The sequence below is a fragment of the Mus pahari genome, chromosome 10, assembly GCF_900095145.1.
Source record: "Mus pahari chromosome 10, PAHARI_EIJ_v1.1, whole genome shotgun sequence".
Taxonomy (NCBI): Eukaryota; Metazoa; Chordata; class Mammalia; order Rodentia; family Muridae; genus Mus; species Mus pahari.
The window spans coordinates 58,516,476-58,538,571 of record NC_034599.1 but is presented as its reverse complement, the minus strand read 5'-3'; the positions used below and the strand labels follow the sequence as shown (position 1 = coordinate 58,538,571).

Sequence of the window (22,096 nt, the reverse complement as noted above, 5' to 3'; positions counted from 1 at the left end):
CACCGGACCCACATGGTGCAGACATACACATAAGTGAAAAAACCCTGCATATTAAAAAAAACAAAAACCCAAACCAAACAAACCATAAAATCATAAAAACCCTATTTATTCTCTCTCTGAACCGCTGCTGAAGTCTTGAGTGCATCATTAAAGCAACGCTTACTTAGGCTTGCTTGCACACAGCCCTCCATTCGGGCTGTGGTAGTCAGCACCTCTGCTCTCTGCCTGCCAGGGCACGGGGGTGGGGGTGGGATGCGGAGCTGCTCTCAAGTCAAGAGCCACTCTCTACGTTCGCTGCAGAGAATGAAGCACAAGGAAAGGACAGTGGCAAGGGCACTAGTGCAAGCTGGGTGAGCACCCTTCTCCTTTTGCACAAACACAGCCTGAAGACTCAACTCAATTTGGGAATGAGCACAATCATGAAGGAGAGCTCTGCACAAGTTGCAAGGAAGGCCCTACTGTGGGTCCTACCTCCTCAACCTGGAGTGCATGCCAGAAAAATCTTCAAAAGGGTGCTGGCCACCAAGACCAGCCACTGAGACCCCACTGTGGGGGACAGAGGCAGTGAAGACTCCAAGGAGATGGCTCCCAATGCAGTATGTAACCAGCTCTGGAAATGACGACGGTGGGAGAGCAGGGTGGTCAGCAACATGGCCTCCAGGGTGCCTGGAGGAGAACACCTACCAGTGCTTTGTGTGTGACACTCCTGGAGGCCGTACCTGAAAGACACGTCATTTCTTCCTGCCCTCACTAATTTCCAACAATCCTCTCTGCTAACACTCCTTCCACTCATTAAGCCTTAATTCACATGGAACAGCCAATGTCATCACAGGGAGGGGACAGTCTGAGTGCTCAGGTCATACCTTGGGGTTCCTGAATGTAAAGTTTAAAAGCTGGACTCTAGCACAGCTTTATGGGATTAAATGTCATCCATTTCGGTGGATGCAGCCCCTGAAACTGGACACTGGGGTCCAGGGACATAAAGTTGAGCTCCCACAGTCACACACGTATAGGCAGACTGTCTAGAACCCTCTTCACTGACCATTTGTCCTCTCACTAGTTTGATGATTTATTTTCCTGTGACATTAGATTCAAATTTTTATTTAATAATTTTTCACTTCTTAAAAATGTAAACAGAGCTGGATGTGGGGACACATGCCTGAAATCCCAGCACTTGGGTTACCAAGGCAAGGGCATCAAGTTCACGGCTAGCTTGAGCTAAGCAGATGATGATAATGATGGTGATGATGGTGGTGGCGGTGGCGGTGATGATGATGATGATATAATGTTTTAAAAGTGAAAGGCATAAGAGATCTACTTTCTCAGGTGAGCATCTTAGGCAGCCGTGAAAACAGACCTTGTAAGTGGGCACTCATTTCTTTTTTCTGTTCTTTCCATCAATTACAAAGGCCAGCTTGATCTGGGATCTGGAACTTCCAGCACACAATCATTTACTCAGGACATGCGGGGCGATAGATAATCATTTAGGTGATCCTTTAACAGATACTCAATTCATCTCATTTGTGATAGGAAAATGGAAGACTGCTGTGTGAAAGAGTTGCTTCTACCCACTATGGAAGCCCAGGGCTCTGCTCACTGGAGGTGGAGTAGCAACCCTTTAGCCTTTGTGAGTCTACCAGCCCCTTCCTTGGTTCCCCACTCCCTCTTCATTTACCATAGTGCTATCTGATGTAATACCCAGAAGCCACCAGTGCAGAAAAAACCCTCCACAGAACTTGCTAGTGTCCAGTTTATGAAACCAGGGACAGGAACGCTATGTAACATAAAACTGACACCTAGCAAAGGTGTTTGTATACTACCTTCTTCCATGATGTGTAGGTCTCAAAAAGGTTGAACTAAAACACAGTGTCCCAGACACTACCCAGCTCTTAAAGGTACTACCCAAGTTCGAGGCCCTGCCTCAAGCAAAGCACTTTATAATATGGCATTCTGATGGACCAAATAAGAGACACTATTGGGAACCTCAAAGGGTTAGTGGATGGGGACTTAAAATATGTCACATTTCTACTTTCATGACAGTGATAAATAAGGGATCTTACCAAACTATAAATGTCAGACCCTATTGGTTGGTTTTTCAAGCCACAGACCAGACTCTGGTGGGAGCTTGGGGAACAGAACAGAGCAAGGAGCTGAGATTCCATCTACATACTTTCCTTGAGCTGCAGCCTGAGCTCAGATTGAGGAAAGTTAAGGCATAACAGCAAAGGAAGGGTAAGCGAACTGAAGAGGCTAGACAGCCCCAAAGGTTCCCTCAACGTGAGTAGGGTCCCACCCACCTCATTTCCTCCACCATTTGTGGTGAGATCTTTAATGCAGAATGGAAACTATGGGTCCCTGGAAGTCTGACCTTCCCCACACAAGGGTGTCTGGGGACTTCCTATTGGGCGGAGCTTAGAAAGCACAACAGACCTCGAGCTCAGTGCTTTCGCCATTTTCCTGGTAGCTCCAGGCACCAGGGATATTCTAGGCACTGTTTTCTCCTGGGTGCAGTTCAATGCCACAGATAATGCTGCCCCTGGTCAGTGCCACAGATAATGCTGCCCCGGTCAATGCCACAGATAATGCTGCCCCAGTCAGTGCCACAGATAATGCTGCCCCTGGTCAGGTGCTATGTGGAGCTGGGCCTTAAACATACAAAAGTAGGAATTCATTTGTCTCCCAAGCATCAACGCTCATCCCTTTTGGAGCAGTAATGCATTCACTGAGAATGTTTCATCCGATGAAACAAGACACTGACAGAGCCAATAGCAGAAACTCCATTGTAAGTCAGCACATAAGTCTTTGTCAGGAAGATCTGCATATCCTTCTAGCATAGTCATATACTGCATAACATTTGGGTCAACCATAGCTTGCAATACAGTATGCAGCAGTGGTCTAAAAGAACCTAAGAAGCTCATGGTGGTTTTAACAGGAATGGCTCCCATGGGCTCACATTTGACTGCTTAGGCACCAGTGAGTGGCACTATCTGAAAAGACAAAAAGGATTTGGATGAAGTGTGCCACTGGGCCTGGGCTTTGAGGCTTGAAAAGCCCAAACCAGGCCCAGTGTCTTTCTTTCTGCCTACGGTGTAGTTCTCAGCTGCTGCTCAGTGTTGGCCTGCATGCTGCCATATTTCCTGCCACAATGGGTAATGGACCAAACCTCTGAGATTGCAAGCCAGCCTCAATTAAATTCTTTCTTTTATAAGAGTTGCTTGGTCATGGTATCATGTCACAGCGACAGAGCAGTGCCTAACAGCCCAACAGAGTTGAAGAAGCCTGTTGCCTGTCTTAATGTGTTACAGCAAAGCCATGGTGATCTCCAGCATAAACAGGCCCACCGCACACCCATCATGGGACCACCCACAAATGTGCACTGCACACACTACTTGAAAGTGATAATAAATTATGCTGGTTTACACACTTATACTGTGGTTTTTATAGTTACTTTTACTTACAAAGGAAAATGTACTCCAGAACTACTCACAGCAGCCTCCTACTCCTGCCTCCTGTGTTCTGTGACTACACAGGAAGGCTGCATCGGGTGACTGACCTATACCCTCTGGGTCTGTGTGAGCACATCTCACAATGTTTATACAATGATAGCTTCATCTGATGATTTCTTTCTCAGGACATATTCCCCTACTAAGCAAAGAGGGACAAAGCAATGATTTGTCTGCAACTATATAAATTAATGTTTGCTTTTAAAACTGGTATGAGTACCTACCATGTATAACCAGTCATAACTAAAACTGAAGAGGATGCTAATCCACCCTGACTTCAAGTAGAATAAAGAAAACACACTGCTCCCACCCACAATAACTCCTCACTGCTTGTCGCATTAGCTAGCAGGAAGCTTAGCTGGACCTTCTTTGGATTAAGTTCAGGGACAATGGGTTAGAACACCACGCTATTCCGGTAATATAAAAGAATTTAAAAATAATAAGCAAGAGAAACCTCAAACCTCAGATATAATCATGACCTCCAGTCAGTTTCATTAAAGGCTTGCTCACAACAGAGCACCTAGGCTGAGATACCAGTGGATCCCTGCAGCCAGGGCCACTCCCTCCCTCTCTGTGGTCAGCTCTCTCATGCACTCAAAACTGCTGAGCTAAGCATCCACGGTACGATGGAAGCAACACCCCTGCTCAGGAGAGCTGCGGTCCTGTACCACCTTAGCTAACTTACTTTGTGTATGGACAAGTCACCTCTTTTTCCTGTAAAAGAAAGAAGCCATAGCAAATGCATACATGGAGACACTAATGTTTTGCTCAGGCTAATACATACACACAATTGTGTCAAAGAAAGCAATGCCCCTTACATTCTATAAAACAAAAGGACAGGAACTGAGAAGATGGCTCAGCAGGGTAAAGTCCTTGCCACAAAAGTGCAAGGACCAGAGTTCAATGCTAGGTAGGTATGGTGACCCATCTGTAAGCTCAGCATGTGGGAGGCAGAGACAGGGGTGCCCTGAGAGCGCTGGCTAACCAAAGCAGCCAAAATGTTCAGTGAGAGACCTTGCCTCAAAATACAAAGTGGAGAGTGACTGATGTCAACCCTGGACCTCTACAAACACACAAGTGTACATAAGCCCCCTCCCTTCCTGCAATTGTGACTACATATCCATATGCAGCAAAAGAGCCCAACAATAACCCTACAAGGTCATTATAATTTTTCTTTAACAAACCCACATGCCATGCTCTTGGGTGTATCTTTCTCTTAACCCTGTGCTTAACTTTATATGAGTTTTTAACAAACGACATGCTTACACATACATGTGCACATGCACGTGTGTGTGTGTGTGTGTGTGTGTGTGTACATGTGTGGGTATGGCCATGCAACCTCTTCTCTTTACATTAGAGAGCCACCATTCTTCCCATTTCACTGATCATTCAGTCACCTTGAACCAAATCTTATCCACTTCTCTGAGGCAGGATCTCATTATATAGTCAGGTTGATCTCAAACTCAGGGACTTCCTGCTTCAGTCTCGAGTGTTGGGCTTACAGGCACGGGCCATCACACCCAGCACACAACTTCCACGAGACTTTTCTTCACTTCACAGGTACACTAGGAAAGCTGGTACTGGGGTAGACACGTGGGAGTGCACATCACGGACAGAGAAAAAATGTTTTCGCACTGTTTTCAGAATTATAGCACAAAGTAAAATAAACAGCTTTTTCCAGAAGACCAGCTCTACCTGCCGAGACCTTTTGATTTATGTGATTAATTGCACACAGCTCTGAGCTGTTACTTAAAGCACTCAGCCACAAAAGGGTGGGTGACCATCTGGCACAGATGCCATGGTGATATTCCTGCACTATTTAACAGGCAAGTCCAGAAGCTCTTCAGTTTTCTGCCCAGGGCAGCAGAGAGAGGCACACCCGACCCACTCAGCATCCCCTCAGGTAAGTGTAGTGCCTGATAAAGGTTCTTCTGGCCCTCTGAGGCCTCCACTAAGAAGCACTCAGTTGAGGTACGCCTTTCTCTCGCCTGGAAGTCTGGTTTCTTCTGTTCTTCCCCGGCCTTCTCCATCACACGGCAGTCAGTCCTCCCTCAGCCACATCATGCCATCTCTTCTATTCAAAAGCTTGGAGAAGCACTTAGTTTTACCTGAGTGGATGACAAAGCTATCAATGTCATGCCCTGTCAGGGTGCTCTTCTCCCAGGGCTGAATCTCTACCTGCCATGGGATCTAACTTGACCACCCCATTTATACTGCAATCTACCCCAAGCCATACTGCCCTCTCTGGTTTATTTTCCTACCACCTCTCACCTTGTAGCACCCTGCATAACTCACTAGTGTCCTGTTGCCTATTGAATACTCTTCCCACAGGGAGCCCATAGGTGCAGACACTGACTATTCAGCAGTGTAAACCAAGCACGGGGCCCTAAACACAGTGTGTGCTCAGCAGGTAGCTCCTGAATGAACTTCAGACTAGAACCTAAATTCTACACCAAGGAGACTGGAGGCCAGCAGTGGACAACTCAAACGGCCAAGTGCACGGGGTCTGACAACACTCTTCTATGATGGCAGATGCCAAGGAGCACAGGTGACCTTTGTGTTGTACTAACAACACAAGTCACAGGTATGGAGGAGGAAGGGGCATACGCCCTGCCTTCACCTCTCCTAAGGTGAACTAGTACTGGCCCTGTCTTGTCTTTCTTCCTGTGGCTTTTGGAAGTCAGGATTCAGGAATGTGAAAATGCAGGTTCTTGGTGACTAAAGAATCAGAGGCCAATGCAGCTTTCAGAATGCCCAATTCCCTCTCCCCGACTGAGCACACTCACACAAGTCAAAACTAGATGACCACTCTGTGCTAGCAGTTCTCATCATGCCTATAACTGAGTCCCTGCGGCTCCTGATACTGCAGCTGCCACCCACTAGTAGATTGGTCCAGACAGCACTGGCTTCAAAAGTTCCCAATGGGCAGCCAGGACTGGAAGTGGCTGATGAAGACCAACTTCATCATGCAGATCAAAAATATAGCCCAGGGCTAGAGAGACAGCGCGGTGTTTAAAAGCATGTGCTTCTCTTTCAGAAGACCCTGAGGAGTTTGGTTCCCAGAACCTGTGTCAGGCAATTCACAACTGCCCATAACTCCAAATCCCAGGGCATCCAACGCGCTCTTCAGGACTCCACAGGCACTGCACACACATGCACCCCATGCCACATACACTGTCACCTGATTCTCAGGAGGACAAGAAGCATGGAGGAAACTTCCTTACAGCTTAGTAATTTATAAACATAACCAGTTAAATGCACCGAGTTCAAAGCATACAGGCTTCTGGGAAACTGAGCGTCACCACAAACCAGTCAGAATGTCTGAGGGGGGTCGGAGGGGCGCGACTGGAGGACTGCTACTTACTAAGTTCCCAGGGGATTGCATGTCGCCAGCCTGGTAATAAGTGTGACACTTCTTGACCTCTGTGCCTCAGGCAAAGTCATTTAACCTCTGCACCTAACACATATTGGATGCTGTGAAATTAAATAGGACAATGAACATAACTCATGGATATGAGATATGCCAGTCACATATCAAAGCCACCTCCTTTGCGTATAGAATTCAGTGCTTTTAGTATAGTCACAAAACTCTGCAATGATCATCACTAAGTCAAAAACATGGTTTTCATGTTCTGATAAGGAAATTCCATCTCCTAAGCAACCTCTCCATCAGCCCTGGGGACCACTAATCCATACTCTGCCTCTATGGATTGAATTGTTAGATATCTCCACAAAGCACAATGACACAAAAGCTCTGGGCACAGTGGTGGCATGATGGGTTTGTCCTGGCAGAGCTTTCTCGTACTTGTTTAGCGCTGAGTCACACACAGTCTTCTGAATGAACTGCCCACTGGTTCTGGAGTTGCTCTCATCTATGGGCTATCGTGAACAACACTGCTTGAGCATTTATAAGGATGCCTTGCATGGACATGCTTTCTCTATTGAACACACCTAACAGTGCTGTAACCTGGGTGTATGGTAGCTTTAAGCCTAACTTGTTCACTACTGTTGCTTCCCTATGTGCATGTAAGGTATCTGTGATGCAATCAGTCACTTTCACCCCCTCCCCCTTACCCTTTCTCACCCCTTCCCTCTCACTGAACCAACCTTCTTCCCGACAGTCTCTGCCCCATTTTCATGGCTGATTTGGGGTTTTGTTGTTATCCTGTGGCTGCTTTTGTGACTCACAGTTTAACTAGGGCTGCATGCATAAGCATGGGTGGAAGGTTACTTACTGGGCAACTTTAATAGCAGCTATGTCACAGAAGAAAATGACTCCCGCTTCCCAGCAACCAGTAACTGCCAATAGCTCCTAAGGTAGGTGGGGCTTCATGAACGCCTCTCCCACCCATAATGGACCATGGATGGACCCTTCTCTTATGCCTAACTTTAGGTTTTTAGAAAGCCTTAGCTATTAAGAGTGGCTGCAGTGCAAATAGAAGGCCCCGAGTGTCCCCCCCACACCCAAGTAAAAAGCCAAGTGTGAAGGCATGTGCTCATCAGCAGAGCCTAGTCAGCAAGTCCCCGGGGTCCAGTGAGAAACTGTCTCAAGATACAAGGTGACGATTCTGAGGAGCAACAGCCAAGGTCGACCCTTGACCTCTTCATATATCTATATCCCACCTCCATATATGCATCTACAAGCCTGCACATACACACAACAGAAAGAAAACAGAAGAGAAAGGGAGGCGGCGGCAGCTGCTGAGGAAGATGTAGCTTGCTGGCGTGCACACCAGAAAGGCTGCAGGTTTTCAGGGCACAGAGGAAGCAGGCTGCCCTGGAAGGACCCAGCACATAGTCACACAGAGCTCTGTCTCTGTAGGGACAGACTTGAGGCTCTACAAGATGTCCTCCTTCTTAAGACCTGCACTTCCCTGGCTCTACCACTTGCTTCTCCTAGGAGGAGGTGGTTATTTTGTTCCTAACACAGACCTCGGTCCTCTTAACACGAAAGTAAACTAATGCCAAACTCTTGGGTTTTAGCTGGAAGCATAGCATCATCCCAGGACTGCAGAGAAAGCGAGATGACGGTAAAGAGCCACGCAAGCCCGCATGTGCCTCTGCCTCATACTTAAAGAACACCGCTCCACTGACTGAACACACAGGATGCAGAAATACTTCTGCACGAAGATGTAGCCCTAGTTTGCTCTGCATTGCTGTGATAAACGTCAGGACCAAGTCAACAATGGAGAGAAAAGGGTTTCTTTTAGCTTAGAGTTAGAGAAGCCAGGGCAGGAACCTGGAGAGAGGAACTGAAGCAGAGACCATGGAGGAACACTGCTTACTGACTGTTGCTCAGCCTGCTTACATATGACAACCTAGGACTCCTACTCAGGGGCAGCTCCACCCTCTGTGGGCTGGGTCCTCCCACATCAACCCTTAGTCAAGATGCCCACAGGCCAATGGAGGACATGGAAATATCCTCTTCCTAGGCACCCCTAGCTTGTGTCAAGCTGACAGAAAACCAACCTGTGCAGAAGCAAAGTATGCTCAGTGTGCAAATTTCCACATGCCCAGGATCTCTCGACTACCCACACCAGTGCCTGCTATGTTCTATCACTGACATAAGCTAGGTACCCCTCCCGGAGACCTTATCCTCTCTACGTTACATGCAACAGCTAGCACAGTGTAACTGCTAAGAGGGCCCTTCTTACACTGATTTAGGGACCAGTGACAAGAAAAAGAGTAAATGGAGTATGTGTGTACTGAATACACACACATTCATTCATTCAGATGGACACGTTCCTTTTAACCATTTCCAATGTGCCATTTTGTTAACTCAAGTACATGGGAGACCGTAACTTCACTGGGAGGCTGCACAGCTATAAATGTGAATTATAAGCCATCGTTACTTTAACGTATGAAATTGGGGTCAGAATTTAAAAAAAAAAAATGATTAAAGCCAAAAAGTTTCACTGAATTTCTAGCTATTTCAAGAAATTTATAACAGGGAGTACTGAACAGAACTTTTCTAAATTGATCTAGTTTATGGACCATATCTTAAACTTAGTTTTACACTGTACACAGTCTGACAAATGCTCAATGGAGAAGTGATGAAGGAATGGATGACTGTGGAAGAATGGAAAGGATCCATCAGATAGGTACTCTCCCTGACATGAAAGTGGGGAAGACAAAGGAGAAAGGGAAAAGAAGAAGGGAAACTTCCTTACTGTACAAGAAGGGGCTTTACAAGCACAAGGGTTAGATGAGAGCTCAGGGTACCAAGCATCCTAACACCGCCTGGGATGAAGCCTTCAGCACCTCCCAAGCTGGCCACCCAGTTGCCCTTTCCCTCAGGGAAGACAGGCTAGGCCAACTGTAAAATACAGGCTTCCTCATTCCCTTCTGCAGTGCTTCACCTACCACAGCACACTTGTTCAGGCACTACATTCTTGACTGAAGTGCAGTCCCCAAACCTTGAGGCTAAGTCCTAACCTCTAATACAGTGAAACGTACCATTATCTGGAAACAGGGAAATGAATACGGGTCATGTGTCCATAGAATGGGCCCTAATTTAATGTCCTTATAGGACAGGAGATATGAACAAAGACATGTGTACAGGGAGAAACCATGGAAAGATTAAAAGTAACAGTGTCTCAGCCAATGAACTGCAGAAGCCAGAACCGAGGCTGGGCAGTCCTTCTCTAGCACCTGGAGGGCGGTGACCCTGGTACCTCAAGGGTGGGACTCTGACCTTTCTCTGTAACAGTGAGGTAATAAATCCCTACAGTTCTAAACCATTAGCTTATTCCTGAACACTGAGCAAGCTAATGCAGGCTCTGAGAGCCAGTGTCAGTCAACTACAGCCTACATGTCAGACCTAGCCTTCCACCGCGGTCACCGCCATCACATCTCGCAGGGCCCAAAAGTCCCCCTCTGACTGCTGCAGCAGCTCAGGTCTCTCTGACCTGGGCCTCCACTTCTGCCTCCCACATACCACCCTAATGCTAACCTGCGGAGATCCCACCTCTATCTAGGGTCTCGCCACTTGCTTGCTACAGCCAAGAACCCACATCTTCCACCTGGTGTTCTGAAACCTAAGGGAGCTCCCGGGCTATGGGAGACTCGCCTAGGGACTGTGAAACATAAATCCCTTGCTCTTGGAGCCATGCCTCCTCTAGCTACACATTCTCCCTTTTCAATTTTGACCATCCTATGAAGAATGGTACGAGAACCCATGCTCTCCTGGAAGCTCTCTCTACATCAGGACTGGTGCAGCAGCTGCCTATGTGGCTGTGTTCATCACACCGCCTTGGGTGCCTACCTGGCATCTCAGAGTACACACAAACCCCACTCACAAAAGCCCAGGAAGGGCAAAGACAGAGAGGGCTGCAAACGATCCGACAGCTAGACCAGCAAGCCCTTTAACTATAAAGCTCATATCTTAACATTCTGGGGCTGGAGAGATGGCTCAGCAGTTAAGAGCACTGATTGCTCTGTCAGAGGTCCTGAGTTCACACATGGTGGCTCACAACCATGTGTAATGGGATGATGCACTCTTCTAGTGTGTGTCTGAAGATGGCTGCAATGTACTCATATAAATAAAAAAAATAAATCTTAAAGAAAGGACCCAATTGAATATGCAACAATTCTTAAAAAAAAAATGTAGGTCTTCCTAAAGCCAAAGACAATATGAGGCCTACTATTACATTCACATATTCACTGAATTACCTACTCAACACACACTAAACATCCCAACATCTGGCTCTTCCTTCAACTGAAGATTTGAGAATTAGAACAAAAATTCCATAGTCTACTAATGGCTCCACATATATCCAGATAATTTAAAACATGTCACAGGGTAAAGGTAACGCTGTCTCGTTACTCACCACTCTTCATCACGACATTGGACCAGACATTGGCATTCAATGCTTGTACAATCCGCCTGACACCTGTAGATTCAGGGAAGTCATCTGTGGGGAAAGAAACACACAGATCTATATACACACCTAGATATTTCTACGCATTCATATATATGTCTATATGTACCTGAAACTACGCTTTCAAGTAACTTGGTTTAATTATCTTGCTTATTTAGCTGTTGCTTCATCATGTATTATGTATAGCAATAAAAGAATAAAGCAAACACAGGGTTCAGAGCTCCTAACAAGAACAGTCAGGACAGAAGGGAGTAGTGTGATCAAGCTACTTCACCCATGGAATCTACTCATAATCTCCAGAAAATGCAAGTTCTTATTAAACAACCACAGGATAGCACTAAAAACACTAATCTGGGGGCTAGAGAGATGGCTCAGTGGTTAAGAGAGCTTGCTGCTTTTGCAGAGGTTTAATTCCCAAAACTATGTTAGGTGGTTTACTGCAGTTCAAGATAATGGATGCCCTCTTCTGGCCTTGGAGGCACCTACAGATAAGTATATGCATTCATATACATATACATACATATATATATATATACATAGAATTTTTTAAATAATTTTTTCTTTTTTTTTTTTTTTTTAATAGACCCTCCCTGCAAAGACAAGATGGGATGGAAAGATGGCTCAGCCATTAAGAGCACTGGTTGCTCCTTCAAAGGACTGGAGTATGATTTCCATTATCAATATGGTACCTCACAACCATCTGTGACTCCAGTTCCAGGGGATCTGATGCCCTCTTCCAGACTCCTTAGGCACCAGGCACATGCACAGTGCACAGACATATATACAGCCTAACATTCAAACACATAAAATAAAAAATAAATCTTACCAAGAAAAGAAAGGAAAGACACTGAAGGTCCAGATGGCTGCGGAACAGAAGACACAGCTGCCCTGGGGGAGGGGAGTGGGAGGCCCTGGGGGAGGGGCGTGGGAGGCTCTGGGTTTATTTTTGGCTTGGGTGTCAAGAGGTCTGGCATGTTCCCTGAGGTTTCTAGAAATTCAGCTGTAGCTCACATGAATTTAAAGAGGAACATAAAATCTACACACACAGGCCTCGCCATCCTTGGCTGGCAGTAGAAAAAAACAGGGAGGTGACAATGGTTTTCAGCAGTGATCTCTTACTTTCATTTATTTTAAGCACATGCGTGCATTTTTGAAAGTTCTAAAATGGGCTGTGGAATCCATCGAACAAACTATGGCAGAGCTGGGAGGGTCACAGCACAGCAATGGATTCTGCTTAAAGCTTTTCAAACTGCCGGAGAAAACTAGTATTTGTAGGCTCTTGCTGTGATCACCCTAGGTAGGTTAGACCACAATCTTAGACCTCAACCAAATGCTCTGCTCCCTCCAAACAGCAGCACTCACCGTCCTCCTCGGGCAGCTCCTCTGGGTTGAGCTCCACCAGCTCAAAGCCATGTTTGATGCACCACTCTTGAGCCTGTTGTCGGTTTATTCCTAAAACAACACACAAAAGAATGTTAAGTAAAGCTAAAGTAAAACATGACTGACCTGCAACACCCTCATAGACCTCAACGTTCCCCCAAATGTCAATAGCATTATAAAGGCATCTAAAATAAAGCTATAGAACGAAAATGACTACAGCCTCAGAGTATGCTGAAAACAACTAACGTGACCACTGTAGGAGTATCAGAGAGTAACGGTGAGTGGAGGACATGGATGGACCCATCTTCATGGGAAAGGTAAATCTGCAGGAAGATTGGGCCGGAGAGATGGCTTAGTGGTTAAGAGCACAGACTGTTCTTCCAGAGGTCCTGAATTCAATTCCCAGCAACCACATGGTGGCTCATAACCATCCATAATGGGATCCGATGCCCTCTTCTGCTGTATCTGAAGAGAGCAATGGTGTACTTATACACATAAAATAAATAAATCTTTTTAAAAAGTCTGCAGGAAGGTCTTACCATCTTCACACACTCTATCACAGACTAGGATCATCACCTCAGCTAGCCATGCTTCTGCCAGAGGAATCCAGGAGGAGACACTGTCAAGACCTGATTTCTACGGGGTGGAAACGAACAGAAAACAGAGACCCACTGAGGAACTCAGAGAACACAGAGGAGAAGCAGAAAGCTATGAGAACGACTGGCCGAAGGCATCACACAGCTCACCTGTGTGCTGTCAAAGTAAACTACAAACGCCTGGACTGACTCGGCAATCTCCGCAGTGACTAGGAACTTGCTTGGCACCACGCACAGGTTGACCTCTGCGGAATAGTACTTGTTATCGATGGTCCAGGGGTAAAACCTCACAGCATCGCTGGAAGTTGCTTCCACAACAGCATCTTCTGTCCCAAGGATATCTAAATAGACAACAAAGTGACTTCATGGAAGGTGCAGAACATGATACGTTGGCCAGTTTATTTAGTGAGATAGGCAGATTGCCCCAGGGCCTCGGCTGCTTCCCTGAATACAATGGATCTAAAGAGCCCCACAATTACTGGGAGAGCTTCTTCTCTAATAATGATTACGAAGGCAATGGTGACCTTATTTAAGTCACTGGCTTCCCTTCTTTTTTCTGTTTTGCAACTCTGCAGGCCCTCCCAGTACTTGTCAAGTGCTGTTAACACTGGGCTATATCCTTTTTCAGAACCAAAATTCATTAGCTCTAGATTAGACAGTAGTGGGGGTGGGAGGGGAGTGGAAGCTACCTTGATAAATACCCAGGAAAGAGCAAAGAGAAAAGAAAGAATGAGGGTATATTAATTTTATTATGTAAGTCCTCCATGGGAAGTAGATGACTGCAGAAATTCCTAACCACTTTGCACTTACTGCACGCTAAGAGGGTGAGCGGATTAAGGCTAAGTCATTAATAAAATAGAGCTGCATATATTCCTTGGGCTAAATGCTTAGACATTAATTCAGTTAATGAAACAAAATAATAGATACTGATAAATGGCCCCAATTCTATTTATATCCATTCTTGTTCAGTCTTTGAAAACCACTCAAACCCTTATTTGACAGAGACACCACTGGCAAATTTAAAAATGTATCAAAGCAAATTAAATGTTTTCCATTATAACTAAATCTTTCCAAAATTTATGTGCTGTACAGGTAGGAAAATTTCACTGCAGAACATGAATCACCGATGGGCGAACACACGGAACTATGGTCACAGAGCCATAGGAACATGCTGGTCCCTGCACCACATAACATTTACAACTGGGAAGTGACTGAAAAGGTTCTCAGCCAAGCTCCCCTACCCCACACCATCCCCATCCCCTTCACCTCATTCAGAGGTGAAGAATGAGTGTGTTCTATGTGCACTAGGGTGTGCAGCTTGCACACTGTGCATACTCACAGAGGCTGCGGAGGACATCTACCGTTCTCCACCTTATTCCCTTGAGACAGGGTCTCTCATCAAACCTTGGGCTATGCTGGTGTCCCGGAGGCCCCTGTGACTCTCCTGAGGTTATGAGTGCACCTGCAACCACGGCTAAAGCCATGCCTCCCTCATGTGTGGCCACACCCAGCAGTGGGTGCTAGTCTTTGAAATCCTTGTATGTCCAGCAAGAACTTTACATACTGAGCCATCTCTCCAGCCCCTGCCTTAAATTTTTGCCCAGTCAGTCATTCCTCTTAAAGGAACAGATCTGTGCCCATGTCTGAAACTGACCTTTGACCTCTTTAACAGATTGGCAATTCTGCCTCACTTCCACTTTCAGTTACAACCCTTTATTTAGTGCTAACTCCTTAGCAGCCAGCTACAATGTTCCTCACACCATGACAGCCCAGGTGGGTGTGCAGCAGGACAGAGGAGCTATTAAAATCTAAGGCTTTGTCTTCACATCCATTTCTCACAGAGAAAACAAGCAAACAATAAAACCAACTCCTTGACCAAAGTCCACCTCACAGTCTGAGTTAATGCTTCAAGAACAGTAGCCTTGAATCACCCAGCCAACACAGACCCCATCTTGTCGGTAGCACTCGGAGGAAGGCAGCCCAGGCCAGGTGATGTCACAAAACCCAGACAGGCTTGGGAAGGGTAGGAGGAGCCAACATGAAATGAGCCCTCATTCTTGACTAATTTAAAATAATGAACTGGCTGGTTTTTAAAGAGGAAGAAAAACTAACAGCAGTATTTTTAAGAGGCAAAGAAGAAACCAAATGGACTAAGCCCCATGGCTTGCCGCTATTTCCTGAGTCCTGTACTTAAAAGCTGGAATCAATTTGGGGTTATGGTTTTTCCAAAGCAGTGTCTTCAATGACAAAATACAATCAATTAAATTGCAAGTACATGCTAACTATAGCCGTGAACATCTGGATCTGCTAAGGGGTTGCACACACTAAGAAGCACCGGATGGTACACTTTAGTTGGGCAAACTGTATGCTGCACAGATTGTATGTTAATAAAGCTTTTTAAGATAAGTAAATAAACAAAAACAAACGGGGGATAGGGTGGCATATTTATTTCTTTTTGTGTTACACTCAGATGGGAATAGAACCAAAGACCAAAACGAATTTCACTTTCTGGTGACTTAGTAGCTGCCTGGGTTCTGTTTTGTTTCACTCTTTGAACTGCCTCAGACTGCAGAGCCCAATCTACTCAGCAGCACATTTCTGGTTTGGCGTGCACTATCTAGTAAGATTGTCCAGTTAGGCTGGGTATGAACTTTGCTATCATATCTGTGCCAAGTAAGAAGCAGGAGAAGGATGAAGACTGCCTTATTCCAGTTCCTACTGTCAATACAGTGTAGAAAAGGGAGACCACATGTGGAGCAGAGTTTAAGGCTAAAGCCAGATTAGCGCATCTTTTCCTGCTTCCCTGAGATGCTGGCACTGTGACCTGGGCTCAGAGTCACACCACCCTGGGGTATAACCACAAGCCATAGCACACCCTTGCATGGAGTCACACCACCCTGAGGTATAACCACAAGCCACAGCACACCCTTGCAAGGAGTCACACCACCCTGGGGTATAACCACAAGCCATAGCACACCCTTGCATGGAGTCACACCACCCTGGGGTATAACCACAAGCCATAGAACACCCTTGTACAGAGTCACACCACCCTGGGGTATAACCACAAGCCACAGCACACACTTGGACTTAAAGATCCACTGTCTCCCCAGGACTGAACAGGAACAGCAGAACGAGGGCACCACCCCTTGAACCAGCAGGACAGTGAAACCATTCACAAATTGCTCATGGCATTTGAGGAGTGCTGTGGTATGAGAGTCTGCTTATGCTTGCACAGCCCGAAACACTCCCCCTTCTTTGCCCATCATTATACTGAATATGGACGCCCTCAGCTCTTCTGTGTACAAAGAAATTCCCAGAGCAGCTCTGCCTTCCAGCCCTCCAGCTCTTATCCACGCTGCTGGCAGCCGCCTGGTGGAGCTGTAATACCTAACTTTTTAAGAGACAAACAGTAGGTGATTGATTACTAGGTCTGTTATTACACACTTGAATTCACACCTTAAAATAGTTCATTGTAGTGTAAAAAGTTAACATGTCATTCCAGGTCCAGCAGCAAATCCACCTCCCACCCTCACCCCCACCCAGTTAGAAGTGTAAGTACAAAGAGCAGTCCCTACTTGAGAACCCGTTCTTCAGCAGCCAGGGAGTCTCCGGCTACCCCTCACTCCCACTTACTTTCTCACTTGGGGAACTTATTTCCCCTACAGCCCCATAAGTATTTAAAAGAAAGATTAAAGCTATGTGACAGAGGTTGCACGCACGATGGTCTGTGGAGTGACCCAGCATCTGTCACCTTCTGCATGGGCTTTGTGCCCTAACCTAGGACAGCAGGCCAATCCAGCAAGCTATCAGAGGAAAGAAGAGGTGGCAAGGTGCACTTCAGAATCAGTCAGAGGTGAGCAAGCCTCTAGGCACTCAGTAGGAAGCATTCTCTAAACACCACACAAACCATTCCCCCCCCACACACACACACATATACACAAACACACCTGGCCGCCTTTTAGACATTTTCAGCCCAAAACAATAACAACAACAACTGCATTCCAATGATAACACAGTGCTACTGTACCTGGAATTACCCATGTGTCCTGTAGTGCTATAATAAGAACACTTACTTAACACCAACAGATTTCGTGGCCAAATCGTACTTTCCATGGCGTGACACTTGCCAAGGCAAATCAGGACAATCTTTCCAGAGACCAACACTGTTCTGAGAATGTAGAGCTTCCTGAGCATCTGGTCCTTCTGCCTCCACCTCCTAGGTGCCGGGATTACAGGATGTGGCATACATCAGGTTTGTGAGGTGCTAGGGGTGGGACCCAGGGCCTAGTCAAGCAAGAGAAGGACTTTACCAACTGAGCCACATTCTTAGCTCAGTTTTTATTCTACAAATGAAACTGCCTTCCCGGCAGGCATCAGTGTCTCCCACTCAGGCTACAACAGTCTGCCATGGGCTCCTCTTTCCAGCTGACCCCAAGGTGCCTTTTCCTTCCCCCGGTGCAGCCAGCACCATGCAAGCAGAGAAGACCATTGGAAACAAGCCACTACAGCCCTGCCTGTGAGGGCTATCCAGAGCCTGGCCAGAGTGCACCTAAAATAGAGACAAAACTCCTGTTGTGGCTTCAAGACTGAAATGTGCAAGAAGGTGCAGGGAATGTTCATTCCCATGGCGTAGAGTGATGCTTAATGGTTAAGATAACTGGTTGCTGTTCGAAAGGACAATCCCTAGCACCCACATGGTGGCTCACAATTACGTGTACCGTCAGTTCCATGAGATCTGATGCTCTCTTTTGGTCTCCATAGGCACCAGGCAAAAATGTGGTGCTTAGATGTAGAACACCATACACATAAACATAAAATTTAATTTTTAACAAATGTTCATTCCCCAAGTCCCAACCCAGTTTTCTCTGTGCTACCAGACTCCCTGACTTTGCGGTTGGAGCTACATGCAGCTCTTATGAGGAAAGTCTCCTTCAGGCTGCGCTGGGACCGCTTCCTTTTCCAGCCTGACCACCTTGTAAAATATGACGTCTCAAAAGTTTTCTTTTCCATTGTTGAGGCAGAAGAGAAAGCAATTAGGAAAATTACAGGAGGCAGCAGAGTCTGACGTCAATCGAAGGGGAAGACAGCCATATGAAAGAAGAGAGCCCAGGGAGATGTGGTTGAGACCCGGGGTTTCCATTGGTCAGCAGGGAAAATGGCCTCAGAAACCTCACCGTGCCTCTGTTGTTGCAACTGGCACAACCACTGGGCCAAAACTCTGTGAGAGAGAATGTCTTTGGGGGGTTGCGTGCTGTCAGACGCTGCAACTGAGAAAGAAAACCACACATACCACAAGATCACGGTGCTATGTGTCAAGGACCTAGCTGTTAAAACCAGAATGCCAGGGCAGTGACACCACTCTAACAAATAAATGTCAGCAAATTCCCACCTGGAGTTCCCTAAGTAGCCATCGTGCAGCCTCCTGCACAGGCACAGGTCTCCTTTGTTTTGGGGGCAGTGTGGAGCCGCTGAGAGGCCTGGACTACCAGCACAGCAGGGTGGCACTGCTGCAGGCCACTGCTGAACAGCAGCACAAATTCCCTTCCCTTCTAATGCTTCCTACCTCCTGGCTGCCCCTGTTCTCTGCTGGCCACTCGAAACCATGTTTGCACATGCTTGTAGGCTTTTTATATCACAGTGGAAAGTTTGAAAACTTGAAGCAGAGGAAATCCAACCCAACCCTCCCCCTTTTCTTCCAGTTTACTTTCTCCCAGTAGTCATCTGGAATTGGTCACCATGGCCTCATCTTAAAATAATTGAGAGTGTGTGTGTGTTAATGCATGTGCATATGTGCACATGTGGTCTCTGCTTGCCTTTAAAAGACCTCACAATGCAATGGCACAAACATGCAAGAACATAAAGAAGCTGGCAGGAAGTGGAAATAATATGGCAATACGTTTTATGAGAATGAAGCAGGATCCATCAGCCTTAAAATTTGCATGCTATGTGCAGACTATTAGATGATTCACAGACAGCCCCTACCCAGATTTTACAGAAAAAGGAAACATCTGAATCCCATCCTCTTAAAAAAACCTTTATTTTTATTCATGGGTATATGCGTGTGCCTGCTCACCTGTATGTGCACCTTATGTGTGCTGTGCAATTGGAGGCAAGAAGGTGGCGTCAGATCCCCTGAAACTGGAGTTACAGGCAGTTGTGAAACACTTGTGACCTGCCTGATGGCCGGTGCTGGGAACCAAGCCCAGGTTCTCAGCAAGGGCAGCTAGTGCTTTTAGGAGGTGAATCCCTTCTCCAGCTCCTCATCACTTTTTTTGCTGTTGTTGTTTTTTCAAGACAGGGTTTCTCTGTGTATCTCTGGCTGTCCTGGAACTCACTTTGTAGACCAAGCTGGCCTTGAACTCAGAAATCCGCCTGCCTCGGCCTCCCGAGTGCTGGGATTAAAGGCGTGGGCCACCACACCCAGCTTCCTCATCACTTTTTATACATTCAGAATTAGTTCTAACTATATCCAAAGCACCGGCTCTCCACAAGGACATAACCCTGTGCCACACTGACTTGAGTGGACACCTGGAGACTTTCTTTTTTGGTTGCCACAAGTCAGGAAATGGCACTGGCACCTAGTGCGCAGAGGCCAAGAATGCTTGCCCAAGAGCACAGCCCAAAACAACAGAGTTGCCCCGCCCAGAACGGCAACAGGGTGGATGCTGAGAGCCCCTGGCCTAGAAGACAGGAGCCCTGAAAGAGAGATCTGGCTCTACTCACGAACAGAATAAAAATCCTCCAAGACTGAGCTGGTGTTCTTTCTTGCAGAACCCCTCACTCCAGGCACAAAAGTGTTCCCTTGTTATGTATGCTCACTCTGTTGCATGCTTCTTTGAATACTAGCCATAAAAAACACTTGGCAATTAATTCTAGATGCCCGAAAAGAATCCTTGAATATTTTTAGTGAGAAGACTGGATAAAACCTATTCCATGAAATAATGCTCTCATTCTGCTAACAATGTAGGTGACTGGAGCAATGCTCTAGGTATTTATGATGGATGGCCCATGTAAAGATAATAAATATTTCTGGAGTAAAGTTAACTTTACTAATCAGTTAACTTTTTTAGTCAGACAACTAAAAAGTGGCTACCATCAGTGGGCAGATTCCCCCATGAACACTCCTGGAGAGCTCAGACAGAAACCTGACCGTGCTCTGCTAGCACCTCTATGCTGCTGCCGACCCAATGGCTGCACGCTTTCCTGCCCTGGACAGGCTGACGCTGATGGAAGCCTCAGCTGGCAGGTCAGAACCAGCAGTCAGGTCTGTGCAGGACACTAAACACAAAGCTGGTTGGTAGTTTCTGAGCTTTTCATAGCTGCCCTGGGCTGCCTCCACCTTTGTCAGCCTTGCTTCTTGGGTAAGCTGCAGAGATCTATTTAAGGGCACAATGTCATGTCCAGACTGTTATTCTTGCCAGAAAAGTTTCCAACAACTTTTAGACTTAACCTTATAAAATGATTTTATATCAGATTTGATTATTCACTAAATTGTTGCTATTGCTGAAGGGACTATACGGGGTAAAAGACATAGAGTTGTGAAAATCACATGACCATCGCATGCGCACAAAAGCCAGCCAGTTAGACACAGTGAAAATCAAAGTCTCAGTCTAGACAGGCTCCAACCTTCTAGGACACAACGCCATGTGCTGTGTTACAAACGGTCCTGCACAACACAGCTGACAAAATCCTACTCGCACCTCCTCCTCACTAACTGTAAAGGCAAGCCTTGTGCTTAGTCCCCCATCAACAAATAAAACACGTGAGTGACAAGCTGCTCACAGTAGGTCAGATGCTCTGCTCTACAGGAAAGGCAGCAAGCAGCAGCAGAAACTACAGGGATATTTTCATTTACCATTTGACTGACTCAGTACCTTTCCTACCAAGATCCCAAAGATCTTGCAGCAGGAGTGTAAACGTATTCTAGGAACTGTCAAAGTTCTTGCTTTTGTGGTAAAATAATCTGCCATTTCTCCTGTCTCCATTTTGACAATGTGCAGTTCTGGCTGCCAAAATGTTAAAACCATGTTTTGCAAAAACAGAAAGATGGATTAAACCTCGGCTCCCCAACTTTTATGAGAAAATGGCTTTGGAGAAGCTCAGCCTCTCTGTGCTTTAATTACATACTGGTACACAGTGTGCTCTTGCCTGTGAGGCCCCCCAGGTCTGAGGATAATGGGTTTAATCCCTAAGTTTCACTCCTTAAGCTAATGACATCTCTCTTGTAAGAAATGTAAAAATCTCAAGTCCTAATGTTAGCTGGAAAAATTAAACGTATTAAGAAGTATCTTGATGAAAAACAACCAGTTTCTGCCCCTAAATTCCATGGGACATCACTATCCTTAGTAGCTGTGGTGACAGCTCTGAGGACTTGTGGCAGATCTTGCTGCCCTCATCTCTTCACCTGCTGAAGAAAATAAAGGCTTGGAAACATTACTGAATGAAGCACGGCTCCAGAGCAGACCAAAGGCTCCACTCAGGTTCTCTCCGGAAGCTGTGGGAAAACCACAGGTTATGACTCTGTCGGATCCCAGCCCTGAAACAGGAACGTCCTCTCAGTAACTCAGGAGCCTCTTCTAAGTCCGGAGTCTGTGGATGGAGAAACACTCCCGATCCTGCCGAGTGAGAGTTCTTGGTTTGCCAAGAAGTGACGTTATAAATACTTGCTGACTCTCCATGGTCGAGCCTGTCCATCAAAAAATTGAGCTTTTTTTGTCCCCACTGTTTATGAACCTGA

The 22,096-nt window shown here is 46.2% G+C and overlaps 1 protein-coding gene across 4 annotated transcripts in view; it reads right to left on the bottom strand.

The window, feature by feature from the left end:
- The window catches only part of Aagab (alpha and gamma adaptin binding protein), a 38,253-nt gene that overhangs the window by 11,004 nt on the left and 5,153 nt on the right, over positions 1-22,096 (bottom strand). For 2 of the 4 annotated variants that reach the window (XM_029543549.1, XM_029543550.1), the window contains exons 2-6: positions 17,433-17,643; positions 13,510-13,700; positions 13,303-13,399; positions 12,746-12,835; positions 11,333-11,416 (exon numbers count right to left, since the gene is read on the bottom strand). In XM_029543549.1, the coding sequence (XP_029399409.1) occupies positions 11,333-11,416; positions 12,746-12,835; positions 13,303-13,399; positions 13,510-13,700; positions 17,433-17,604 (634 nt within the window). In that variant the 5' untranslated portion in view covers positions 17,605-17,643. The remainder of the gene's footprint in view (positions 1-11,332; positions 11,417-12,745; positions 12,836-13,302; positions 13,400-13,509; positions 13,701-17,432; positions 17,644-22,096) is intronic. The other 2 variants (XM_021207463.2, XM_021207464.2) reach the window with 1 other exon arrangement.